Below are 13288 nucleotides of genomic sequence, written 5' to 3'. Positions count from 1 at the left end.
ACTAAGAGATAGGATCGACAAGTATTTGGATAGACAGGGACTTATTAGGGAGAGTCAACATGGCTTTGTGTGTGGTAGGTCATGTTTGACCAATCTATTGGAGTTTTTCGAGGAGGTTACCAGGAAAGTGGATGAAGGGAAGGCAGTAGATATTGTCTACATGGACTTCAGTAAGGCCTTTGACAAGGTCCCGCATGGGAGGTTAGTTAGGAAAATTCAGTCGCTAGGTATACATGGAGAGGTGGTAAATTGGATTAGACATTGGCTCAGTGGAAGAAGCCAGAGAGTAGTAGTGGAGGATTGCTTCTCAGAGTGGAGGCCTGTGACTAGTGGTGTGCCACAGGGATCAGTGCTGGGTCCATTGTTATTTGTCATCTATATCAATGATCTGGATGATAATGTGGTAAATTGAATCAGCAAATTTGCTGATACAAAGATTGGAGGTGTAGTGGACAGTGAGGAAGGTTTTCAAAGCTTGCAGAGGGATTTGGACCAGCTGGAAAAATGGGATGAAAAATGGCAGATGGAGTTTAATACAGACAAGTGTGAGGTATTGTACGTTGGAAGGACAAACCAAGGTAGAACATACAAGGTAAGTGGTAGGGTACTGAGGAGTGCAGTAGAACAGAGGGATCAGGGAATGCAGATACAAAATTCCCTGAAAGTGGAGTCACAAGTAGATAGGGTCGTAAAGAGAGCTTTTGGTACATTGGCCTTTATTAGTCAAAGTATTGAGTATAAGAGCTGGAATGTTATGATGAGGTTGTATAAGGCATTGGTGAGGCTGAATCTAGAGTATTGCTTCAGTTTTGGTCACCAAATTACAGGAAGGATATAAATAAGGTTGAAAGAGTGCAGAGAAGGTTTACAAGGATGTTGCCGGGACTTGAGAAACTCAGTTACAGAGAAAGGTTGAATAGGTTAGGACTTTATTCCCTGGAGCGTAGAAGAATGAGGGGAGATTTGATGGAGGTATATAAAATTATGATGGGTATAGATAGAGTGAATGCAAGCAGGCTTTTTCCACTGAGGCAAGGGGAGAAAAAAACCAGAGGACATGGTTAAGTGTGAAGGGGAAAAGTTTAATGGGAACATTAGTGGGGGCTTCTTCATACAGAGAGTGGTGGGAGTATGGAATGAGCTGCCAGATGAAGTGGTAAATGCGGGCTCACTTTTAACATTTAAGAAAAACTTGGACAGGTACATGGATGAGAGGTGTATGGAAGGATATTGTCCAGGTGCAGGTCAGTGGGACTAGGCAGAAAAATGGTTCTGTGCTGTAATGTTCTATGGTTCTATTTAGAACAGAGATGCAGAGAAATTACTTTAGTCAGAGGGTGGTATATCTGTGGAATTTATTGCTGTGAGCGGCTGTGGAGGGCAAGTCATTGGGTGTATTTAAGGCAGAGATAGATCGATTCTTGATTAGCCAGGGCAACTAATGGTATGGGGAGAAGACAGGGGAGTGGGGATGACTGGAAGAATTGGATCAGCCCATGATTGAATGGTGGAGCAGACTCGACGGGCCAAATGGCCTACTCCTGCTCCTGTGGTCTAATGGTAAGCTAGTGTAATGTTCTAAATTGGTGCTGGAATGTGCAGTGACACTTGCAGGCTGCCCCCAGCACACTGTTATATCGTGGGGGGAGGGGGAGGTCGTGTTGGTTTGTAACACAAACAATGCATTTCACTGTACATGTCAGCGATAAATGAATTTGAGTCTCAAGCTCGAACAGGGTTCCGTTCTCGCCGCTGTCTGGAAGGGAATTTGTACATTCTCCCCGTGACCGTGCGGGATTCCTCTGGGTGCTCCAGTTCCCTCCCACATTCCAAAACAAATGCACTGTTGAGGGTTAGTACGTTGTGGGCAGGCTATTTTGGCGCTGGAAGCATGGCGACACTTGTGGGCTGCCCCCAGCGCAGCCTCAGACTGTTGATGCAAAACTATGCATTATTTCACTGTCTGTTTTGACCTAAACGTGATAAAGCTAATCTTAAAATCTTACAATATCTGCCTTAAAGATGAACTGAGGGGCAGTGAGGGCTCAGTATATGGGAATACACTGCCAGAGGAAGTGGCTGAGGCAGGTTCAGTGAAAACTTGGGCGGTACATGGATCGGAAAGGCTTGGAGCCACGGCTCAAATGGGACAGTGGCGGAAATTGCTGACACTGTAAACGTATGGTGCGGCACGGTAGTATGGCGGTTAATATAATGCTTTACAGCAGCCAGCTGTAAGATCGAGGTTCGATTCCTGCCACTGTCTGTAAGCAGCTTGTATGTTCTCCTCATAACCGCATGGGTTTCCTCCCACATTGCAAAGGCGTATAGGTCAGTGTTAGTAAATTGCGGGCATGTCACGTTGACACCGGAAGGACGACACTTGTGGGCTGTCCGACACGGTCCTCGCTGATTTTATTTGATGCATCTCACTGTATGTTTCCCAGGAGGGGGGGGAAGATGGCAGCGCGCGCAGCCACTTCGGTGGTGATGTCTGTAATCTGTCAAGTCGGGGACCGTGCACAATCCTGATTCGATGGAGACAGACGTGAGAGTGTGGAGGAAAATCTGGAAAACTTCTGAAATGCCCGCCTCGCTGCCACTGCTGCTGTGTGGTAACTGGAATCTCTGGAGCGGAAGGCCCCGAAATCCTCGGCTTTGCGAGTTTCAGCGGCTGGGGAGAGGTCGAAGGCACTCGGCAGAGGATGGTGCTCGGGAGGCTGTATCGGAGAGGCTGGTCGGAAGCTCTAAGTTTTTGGACGGATGGACTGAGTGTTGGTGCTTCCAAGGCATCGGCAAGTTGACGGTGCCTGGAGGTTTATGGCAGGGAGTTTCTCCCTTTTGCCGTCTGCTATCAGGGACTCGGGAGTCGATCGACTCGGGGAATTTGAGACTTTTTTTTACCGTGCCCATGGTTTGTTCTTCATCAAATTATGGTTTTGCTTTGCACTGCTGTAACTATATGTTATAATTATGTGGTTCTGTCAGTGTTAGTCTTTGGTCTGTCCTGCTTCTGTGATATCACTTCGGAGAAACATTGTACCATTTCTTAATGCATGTATGCATTTCTAAATGACAATAAAAGAGGACTGAGTGTTCTCATAATCTAAAAAAAAATGTATATGACAAATGAAGCTAATCGTTAATCTTTATCTTTCCACAGGGTGCCACACTACCATGCTGGCATGGTCCACAGTTCCCTTCCATCAGAGTCCATCTTCCTCAGACTTTGTCACTTTGCAGCTTCTTCGAACATTTCCACTCTCCCACTCCCTCAGCTGGAACCACCTACCACCACCAGCTCTGGATCCACCTCGTCCCTCCCCTCTTTATACTTGCACCTTTGCATGTTTTGTTAGACAACCCCTGATCTTTTTGAATGGGGCAGTCGGGGTGAAGGGCCAAATGGCCAACACCTATAACTACTTCTTTTTCATGTTGGGGTATTACATACAGTATACTATAGAGTAAGAAAAATTGGCGGGAGGAGAAGATGGCTCTCCGGTGTGTTACATGCTCAAGGAGATCTGTTTTTTTGTGAGAATGACGTAATGGTCTTTTGGAAGTCACCTGATGTGATTTTCCCGCCGATGTGAGGTCACGTGATGACATGTGCCCCAGGGTCGACCCAGGTGACGCAGTTAGTTTTTGAGTTTGTAGATTTCCAGGTAGAACGTGCTGTATCTCCGTTTCTGTTGCGTGTTTGTTTTTTGTGACGCAGTTTCATTTTTAAAACGGAAGGTGCGTTCTCTTATAAGATTTGTATTATTGAACTGGAAATTTGTGGCTGGAAGTGCCAATTTACTCAATTCCAACAGTTTTGAAGGGAGAGTGAAGAATTCATCGAAGTGAAGGATCGAGAGAAGTCGGCATCGTTTGGCAGTTTAATAAAGAATCAACCTTATTGAGTCTTCGTTGGAGAGCACCTGCATCAAGATAACTCTTGCAAAAAGGCAATGAGTTCATACAAAAAGGTGCTCTCTCTCTCTCTAAAGGAATTTAAGGTCAGTTGATTTAAACTGTTTATTTTCTGCATCAGGAATTCTGTGGAGAGAACCAGCAGTAAAGGTGCGTCTGTGAAGAAATCCTTCTCCAGAGAAGTCTCTCCCAATTGAATGTGTAAAACTGTTGGGCTTCCGAAGTTATCGCTTTAAGAACTATATCTGACTGTATCGCTTTAAGAACTGTTTTTGCATTTAACGCTTTAAGAACCAGAGCCGAGTGGAGTTGGTGAATGGCTGCGTACCTGTTTAACCTCCGGTTAAAGTTTTCCTTTGTTTTTTTTCTTATCGTTTATACATGTTTAATAAATGTTCGGTTGTTTTTATAAAACCTGTCTCGATTAATATTCATTGTTGCCGGTTACGTAACAGGTGAAAAATGATGTTGTATCTGTTAAATAGGGGCAGTGGACAATTCTGATTTGATGGAGAGGGACGTGAAAGTACAGAGGAACATCTGGAGAAATTTCTGAAACACCCATCCGCTGCTGTTGTTACTGTGTGGTTGGGAATCTTTTGGAGGGTAGACCCCAAAATCACCGGCCTTGCCTGCTTTTGGCAACCGAGAAGGAGGTCTAATCGTTCAGACAGAGATGGCGCTCAGTACTCAGAGTCGGAGAGCTGATCGGAGGCTCGAAGATTTCGGATGACTCAGAGTCGGATTGTGGTCGGCTTGGCAGGGAGAGTTTTTCTTCCTTCTCCCGTCTGCATGAGATGTGGGACATTTGAGAAACCTTGAACTTTACTGTGCTCATGGACCTTCTTCATCAAGTTATGGTATTGTTGCACTGTTGTAACTATATGTTATAATTATGTGGTTTTGTCAGTTTTTTCAGTCTTGGTCTGTCCTGTGTTTTATGATATCACACTGGAGAAAATAATGTATCATTTCTTAATGCATGCACTAGTAAATGACAATAAAAGGGGACTGCGTGTCTTCATAATCTAAATATTTTAACAATTGTATACTGTAGTGCAAACAGAGAGCAAAAACATGAGGTACGGTTCATTCATTGACCGTTCAGAAATTTGATGGCCCAGGGGAAGAAGCTGTTCCTAAAATGTTGAGTGTGTATGTCTTCAGGCTCCTGTATCTCCCCCTTGGTGGTTGCAATGAGAAGAGGGCATTTTCTGCGTGGAGAGGGTCCTTGGTGATGGATACTCTCTTTTTGAGGCATTTAAGTATCAGAATGGAAGGCTGACAGACAACTTCAGGCTCTTCGTGTGACAACAGCAGTCCTTGAAAGTTTCGCTCTCCCACATAAACCAACAGAGTAGACTAATGAGCACAAGTGCTTTAAATCAACCTTCTCTTCGGTTCTTCAACTTTCCCGACATACACGAATAACTGTTTTCTTCACTGGGGAAAAAAAAAAATCCATACTGCAACGGCACCCTGGTTGCAGAAGTCCCTCCTGAATTGCCTTTTGGTCAGATGGAGCATTTTAGATGCTTTCTTTCTTTTTAAATCTTTTTATTGAATAAGTATACAAAAGGGTAAGCCATATAGGCACTAATACACTGTTAGAATATAATAAAATTACAGGAAATATTAATACAGAAAAAAAAGTGATACAATGTAATTTAAACATAACATACTAAGGTAACATAATAGCATACTAATATATATATATATATATCAATAGAGAAAAGGGAAAAAAAACCCCCAAAAAACCCACCGTGCAACGAACTAAAAGCAAAGCAAAGCAATGGGCTAACTTGGAACCAAATAGAGTTAAAGAACTTAAAATCACGTCCTCAAACCCGACCTCCATTAAAAACAGTAAAAAAAAAACAAGAAGGGTATATAAATATGGAGCAAAAAACAGAAGAAAAAAATTACATTAAATGAAAATATTGAATAAAAGATCTCCAGGTCTGTTCAAATTTAAGTGAGGAATCATAAAGATTGCTTCTAATTTTCTCCAAATTCAAGCATAATATCGTCTGAGAAAACCAAAAAAAGGTGGTTGGAGCGTTAAGCTCTTTCCAATGTTGTAAGATACATCTTTTTGCCATTAAAGTAAGAAATGCAATCATTCTACGGGCTGAAGGGGAAAGATTACTGGAAATTTTAGGTAGTCCAAAGATAGCAGTAATAGGGTGAGGAGAGATATCTATATTCAATACCTTTGAGATAATATTAAAAATGTCTCTCCAAAAAGTTTCCAGAGTAGGACAAGACCAAAACATATGAGTTAAAGAGGCTATCTGCCCCAGACATCCATCACAAAAAGGATTAATATGAGAATAAAAGCGAGCTAATTTATCTTTGGACATATGTGCTCTATGAACAACTTTAAATTGAATTAGGGAATGTTTAGCACAGATAGAGGAAGTATTGACTAATTGTAAAATCTGACCCCAGTCATCCACGGAAATGATAGACCCCAATTCCTGTTCCCAATCTACCCTAATCTTATCAAATGGAGCTTTCCTAAATTTCATAATATTATAAATCATAGCCGATGCACCTTTCTGACATGGATTAAGGTTAATTATAGTATCTAAAATGTATGTAGGAGGAAGCATTGGAAAAGAAGAAAGTATAGTACTTAGGAAATTTCTAACTTGTAGATATCTAAAAAAAAGTATTCTTGATAAATTATATTTATTAGATAATTGTTCAAAAGACATAAGGGAACCATCTAAAAATAAACCCAAAAACCGTGAAATACCCTTAGTCTTCCAAATTTGAAAAGCACAATCCGTAAAAGAGGGAGGAAAAAATGTTACCTAAAATAGGAATCGCTAGCCCAAATTGGTTAAGATCAAAAAATTTTCTGAATTGAAACCAAATACGTAAGGTATATTTAACTATCGGGTTAGACACCTGTTTAAGGCGTTTCAAATCAAAAGGAAGAGAGGAACCTAAAATAGAGCCAAGTGTATAGCCCTGAACAGATTGTAATTCCAATGCTACCCATTTAGGAATGGATAGTATATCCTGGTCAAGTAACCAAAATTTCATATGTCGAATATTAATTGCCCAATAATAGAATCTAAAGTTAGGTAATGCTAAACCTCCATCTCTCTTAGCTTTCTGTAAATGTATTTTACCCAGTCCCGGGTTTTTATTTTGCCAAATAAATGAAGAAATTTTTGAGTCAACTTTATCAAAAAAAGATTTTGGAACAAAAATCGGTAATGCCTGAAATATATATAGAAATTTTGGCAGAAAAAAACATCTTAACTGCATTAATACGACCAATCAAAGTTAAATATAAAGGAAACCATTTAGATGAAAGTTGAATAATATGGTCAATTAAGGGTAAAAAGTTAATCTTAAATAAATCTTTATATTTACAAGTAATTTTAATCCCAAGATATGAAAAATAATTATTAATCAATTTAAACAGAAAGTTATGATATAAGGGAAGTTGTTTATTAATCGGGAAAAGTTCACTCTTACTAAGATTTAATTTATAACCTGAAAAGAGACTAAATTGTGCTAATAGCTCTAAAACAGCAGGGATGGATTTTTGGGGATTAGAAATATATAAAAGTAAGTCATCAGCATACAGTGATATTTCATGGGACTTTAAGCCCCGAGTTATCCCAGTAATATTTGGAGATTCTCGAATGGCAATTGCAAGAGGTTCTAATGCAATATCAAATAATAAAGGACTAAGAGGACACCCTTGTCGAGTGCCTCGAAAAAGAGGGAAAAAAGGTGAGCTTAAAGAGTTAGTACGGACCGAGGCCACAGGAGAATGATACAACAGTTTGATCCAGGATATGAATTTCGAGCTAAAATTAAACATTTCAAGCACCTTAAATAAGTAAGGCCATTCTACTCTATCAAAAGCTTTCTCAGCATCTAAAGAGATAACACACTCAGGAACATTTTGTGAGGGGGTATAAACAATATTTAACAGTGTGCGAATGTTATAAAAAGAGCAACGACCTTTAATAAAACCCGTTTGGTCTTCCGAAATAGTAAAAGGAAGTACTTTTTCTAATCTGTTTGCTAATAACTTAGAAAAAATTTTAGAGTCAACATTTAATAAAGATATTGGTCTATAAGATGCACATTGAGCAGGATCTTTATCCTTCTTTAATATTAGAGAGATTGACGCTCTATTGAAAGATTCGGGAAGTTTACCAAGATTTAATGAAGCCTCGAAAACCCTACAGAACCAAGGGATTAATGAAGGTGCAAAACATTTATAAAATTCTACGGTAAACCCATCAGGGCCAGGAGCTTTCCCCAGGTTCATAGAGGAAATAACATTCTTAATCTCATCAGTAGTAATGGGAGTATCTAGCATAGAAGACATATCCTGTGAAATCTCAGGGAAGTCTAGGTTATCTAAAAAATCATTCATGTATTTAGAGTCTTGAGGAGACTCTGATTGATATAAGGAAGAATAAAAATCAAAGAAAGTTTGATTAATCCCCGCATGATCAAGTATCAGTCGATCATTTTGATTATAAATCTGATTAATTTGAGATTTAACATAATTAGACTTCAATTGGTTAGCCAACAGTTTGCCAATTTTGTCACTGTGTACATAAAATTCACTTCTTGTTTTCTTTAATTGGTTTACAATCGAGGACGAAAGTAATAAACTGTGTTCCATTTGAAGTTCAGTTCTTTGTTTATATAACTCCTCAGAGGGAGCTGTGACATATTTCTTATCAATTTCCTTAATCTTATCCACAATTACCAACTCCTCCTGCTTCAGTTTCTTCCTCAAAGCAGCAGAATATGAGATAATCTGACCATGAATATAAGCTTTAAAAGTATCCCAAAGAATGTTCACAGAAATATCCTCTGTATAGTTGATTGTAAAAAAAAGATCAATCTGTTCATTCATAAAGTTAACAAAGTCCGAGTCCTGAAGCAACAGCGAATTAAGACGCCATTGTCTATTATTTTGTGTATTGGCCTGAATTTTAATAGAAAACTTAAGTGGAGCATGATCCGAAATGGTTATAGAGTCATAATCACATTTAATCACTGAAGAAATAAGACAAGAGTCAATAAAGAAATAATCAATTCTTGAATAGGAATGGTGAACGTGTGGAAAAAAAGAAAAATCTTTTTCCTGAGGATGCAGAAAATGCCAAATGTCCGTCGACCCAGAATCAGAGAGGAATAAATTAATCAAAGTTGCAGATTTATTAGGTAAAGTCCATAGAGGAACCGAACGGTCCAAAGCTGGAGATAAACAGGTATTAAGATCTCCGCCCCAGATCAATGAAAACTCATTCAAATTCGGGAACTGATTAAATAATAATTTATAAAATTCCGGACAGTCCATATTGGGAGCATAAACATTAACCAAAACTACCTTTTTATTAAATAGTAGACCACTAACCAGTAGAAATCTACCATTCTGATCAGAAATAATATCTTGTTGTATAAAAGTAACTGAGTCTATAAAAATAGAGACGCCTCAGATCTTAGCGTTAGAGTTCGAATGGAACTGTTATTTCTTCCAGAATTAAAAAAAAACGTAGTCTGTCCCCTCTCCGCACATGGGTCTCTTGTAAAAATAAAATTTGTGCTTTAAGTCTCCGGAACACTTTAAAAACTTTTTTCCTTTTAATAGGATGGTTAAGACCATTAGTATTCCAGGAGATGAAATTAATAATAGACTCCATAAACCCTAAAGTCAACCCGCAACAAGGTGGATTGACAATAGGCTCGACCCAGGAACATTTTAGATGCTGACTATGAAATAAGACAGATCAGAAAGTTTAAGAAAAATCACTACTTTATTAGCAACCAAATTTACGTTAGGAAGAGTCTAATATAGTGCATTCAGTGTCAGAGCATAAGACATAGGAGCATAATTAGGCCATTCGGCCCATTGAATCTGCTCTGCCATTCCATCATGGCTGATTTATTATCTCTCTCAACCCCATACACCTACTTTCTCCCTGTAACCTTTGATACCCTGACTATTCAAGAACCTATCAACTTCTACTTTAAATATACCCAATGATTTAGCCTCCAAAGTCCAAATCCTCTCCACATCCACTCTTATCTTGGCCTTTCAATATTCACTAGGTTATCTTTCTTTATGTAACGTTCTACATAATTCCCTTGTATTTCTTTGTTTTCCTGTAAATGCCGGCAAGAAGATGAATCTCAAGGAATCTCATACATGTACTTGAATAATAAATCTGCTTTGACTGTCTGGCCCAGCTCTAGAAAGATGCGGCCTCCTGTTTTGAGACACGGTAGACTGCAGATAGAAGACAGAACATCAAACGATACAGCACAGTGCAGGCCTTTCAGCCCATAATGTTGTACTAACCCTGTAACCTACTCCAAGATCAACCCTTCCCTCCCACATAACCCTCCATTTTTCTTTCAACCATGTGCCTATCTACGAGGGTCTTAAATATCCGCCATGTATCTGCCTCTACCACCAACCCCTGGCAGGACATTTCACACACCCACCCCCACTCTCTGGGTAAAGGACTTGCCTCTGATATCCTTCCTATACTTTGCCGCAATCAAATTATGCCTGCTCAAGTCTCCTCTCTGGAAAAATGTCTATCCATTCTATCTCTTACCATCTTGTACACCTCTCTCGTCAACTCTCACCCCGCCTCGCTCCAAAAGAGAAAAGCCCCAGCTCACTCAGCCTTTCCTCATAAGATATGCTCTCTATGCGAGGTAACATCCTGGTAAGTCTCCTCTGCACCTTCTCTGAAGATGCCGGAATCTGGAGCAACACTCAAGATGCCGGAGGAATTCTGCGGGCTGGGTGGTAGCTGTGGAGGGAGATGAAGGGTTTTGTCCCCAACTGTCAACTGTCCAATTCCCTCTGCAGATGTTGTTGACCCGCCGAGTTCCTCCAGCACATTATCTGTCCCTCCGTGGATGCTGCCTGACCAGCCCAGGTCCTCCAGCAGGCCATGCATTGCTCTCACCCCATTTCTCCTGGACTTTGGGCGTTTCAGGGTCTCTCACAACTGACTAACCACTTGCAAGGCCAGACTAGGGGGGTGGAGGGCTGCAGCTAGCTAGAGCACAGCAAGATCCCACAGCCGGTCGTGAGCTGACGACAAATAACTTGTCTGTAATGCTGCTTAAAGTGGTTTAAAAAGGGATGAACGTTGGCTCGGTCCACCTTGCTCTCCGTGTGCCCTGTGTGAGCATACAGAGAGGCCTCCTTCCCCAGACTTCAGCAAAGTAACTTAGCCCCCCTAGAGGCCGAGCTCAGCAGTGGATCTCATACTCGATCTCCTCCTTGAACACTGCCCCGCGGTTCTCGAAGACGTCAGCCTGCTGTGGCTTCCGGACCTCGGCCTCGGCTGTCTGTGTGGCCCGGTCTTGAGGGGGCGATGGCTGCAGCGACCTGCCCGGCTCGGCGGTGTCCTTGTAGGTGCGGATGTCCCTCTTGCTGCGGTCGATGACAAACATCTCCCGGCCAGCGTCGTCTCGGTACTCCTCCAGCTGGGCGAAGGTGCTGGGCCCATCCGAGTAGTCATTGAGGTAAAGGCCACCTGCCGCCCCTGGGCCCTCGGCGCCCGCCCACTCCGCCTTGCCCCGCCAGCCGCGCCTCCGCCAGATCACAGCCAGCAGCAGCAATAGGGCAGTGAGGGCCAGCAGGCCGATGCCAGCCGCAATGCCAGTCTGGCTAGCGGTGCCCAGCGTGCCAAAGTCCACACCCTCCGACAGTGGCTGCCGACTGAGGCCCGGCGGCAGAGCAGGCCCAAGCGGCCCTGACGTGTTGACCAGCAGGGCGAAGGTGGCAGCAGCCCGACCGCCGGCATTGTGGGCCTCACACACGTAGCTGCCCGCCTGCGAGGCCGTCACGTTGCGCAGCACCAGCTGAGCCGAGTTTCCGCTGGAGCGAGGAGAAGGTGGAGCCATCGCCGCCGCCCGAGCCTCACCCGGGCTCCTCCAGCCCAGCACGGGTGGTGGGTAACCGGAGGCCCGGCAGGCGACGTGAAGTTCGTCCCCTGGCCGGGCCACCGCCTCACTGCGGTCCAGCTGAATTGATGGTGGGATGCAGACGAGGCTGGTGCTGGGGACGTCCGACAGGCTGTGGCCGGCCAGCCGTGGTGGCTCGGCACACACCAGGGCCCTGCCCAGCAGCAGCCTGTGGCCTTCCCTGACGATCCAGGCCCGGAGCCAGTGCAGGCTGCAGTCACACCGCCAGTGGTTGCCTGTAGCAGGGAGGAGAAAGGAAAAGGGTTAGACAGTCATAAAGCCTCTTCAGCCCCTATCAACGGTGCTGAGGAGGAGAGGTTCAAGTCCCCAGGAGTTGAATGTCACGAGCAGGCTGTCGTGGTCCAAACACATACTGTAGATTTAAATATATATATATTTTTTCGAGATTTAGAACAGTAACAGGCTGTTCTAGCACAACAAGTCTAATCACACACCAATTAAGCTACTGACCTGGAGGAATCCAAAGCACTCGGAGGAAACCCGTGCAGTCACAGGGAGAACGTACAGACACCTCACAGACAGTCACAGGGAGAACACACAGACACCTCACAGACAGTCACAGGGAGAACACACAGACACCTTACAGACAGTCACAGGGAGAACGTACAGACACCTCACAGACAGTCACAGGGAGAACACACAGACACCTCACAGACAGTCACAGGGAGAACACACAGACACCTCACAGACAGTCACAGGGAGAACGTACAGACACCTCACAGACAGTCACAGGGAGAACGTACAGACACCTTACAGACAGTCACAGGGAGAACGTACAGACACCTCACAGACAGTCACAGGGAGAACGTACAGACACCTCACAGACAGTCACAGGGAGAACGTACAGACACCTTACAGACAGTCACAGGGAGAACACACAGACACCTCACAGACAGTCACAGGGAGAACGTACAGACACCTTACAGACAGTCACAGGGAGAACACACAGACACCTCACAGACAGTCACAGGGAGAACGTACAGACACCTCACAGACAGTCACAGGGAGAACGTACAGACACCTCACAGACAGTCACAGGGAGAACACACAGACACCTCACAGACAGTCACAGGGAGAACGTACAGACACCTTACAGATAGTCACAGGGAGAACGTACAGACACCTTACAGACAGTCACAGGGAGAACGTACAGACACCTCACAGACAGTCACAGGGAGAACACACAGACACCTCACAGACAGTCACAGGGAGAATGTACAGACACCTCACAGACAGTCACAGGGAGAACGTACAGACACCTTACAGACAGTCACAGGGAGAACACACAGACACCTTACAGACAGTCACAGGGAGAACACACAGACACCTTACAGACAGTCACAGGGAGAACACACAGACACCTTACAGA

General features: G+C 43.3%; 1 protein-coding gene across 1 annotated transcript in view; it reads right to left on the bottom strand.

Moving 5' to 3' along the window:
- Window positions 1-7375: 7375 nt before the first annotated feature.
- lrrc24 (leucine rich repeat containing 24) overlaps window positions 7376-13288 on the bottom strand; it is a 56103-nt gene continuing 50190 nt past the window's right edge. The window contains exon 5 of the mRNA XM_072254236.1: window positions 7376-12134. Coding sequence (XP_072110337.1) covers window positions 11182-12134 — 953 coding nt within the window. The 3' untranslated portion in view covers window positions 7376-11181. The remainder of the gene's footprint in view (window positions 12135-13288) is intronic.

Source organism: Mobula birostris, chromosome 3 (genome assembly GCF_030028105.1).
Source record: "Mobula birostris isolate sMobBir1 chromosome 3, sMobBir1.hap1, whole genome shotgun sequence".
Lineage (NCBI taxonomy): Eukaryota > Metazoa > Chordata > Chondrichthyes > Myliobatiformes > Myliobatidae > Mobula > Mobula birostris.
Note: the sequence above shows the minus strand (reverse complement) of the source record. Positions and strands in the feature narration are given on the sequence as shown.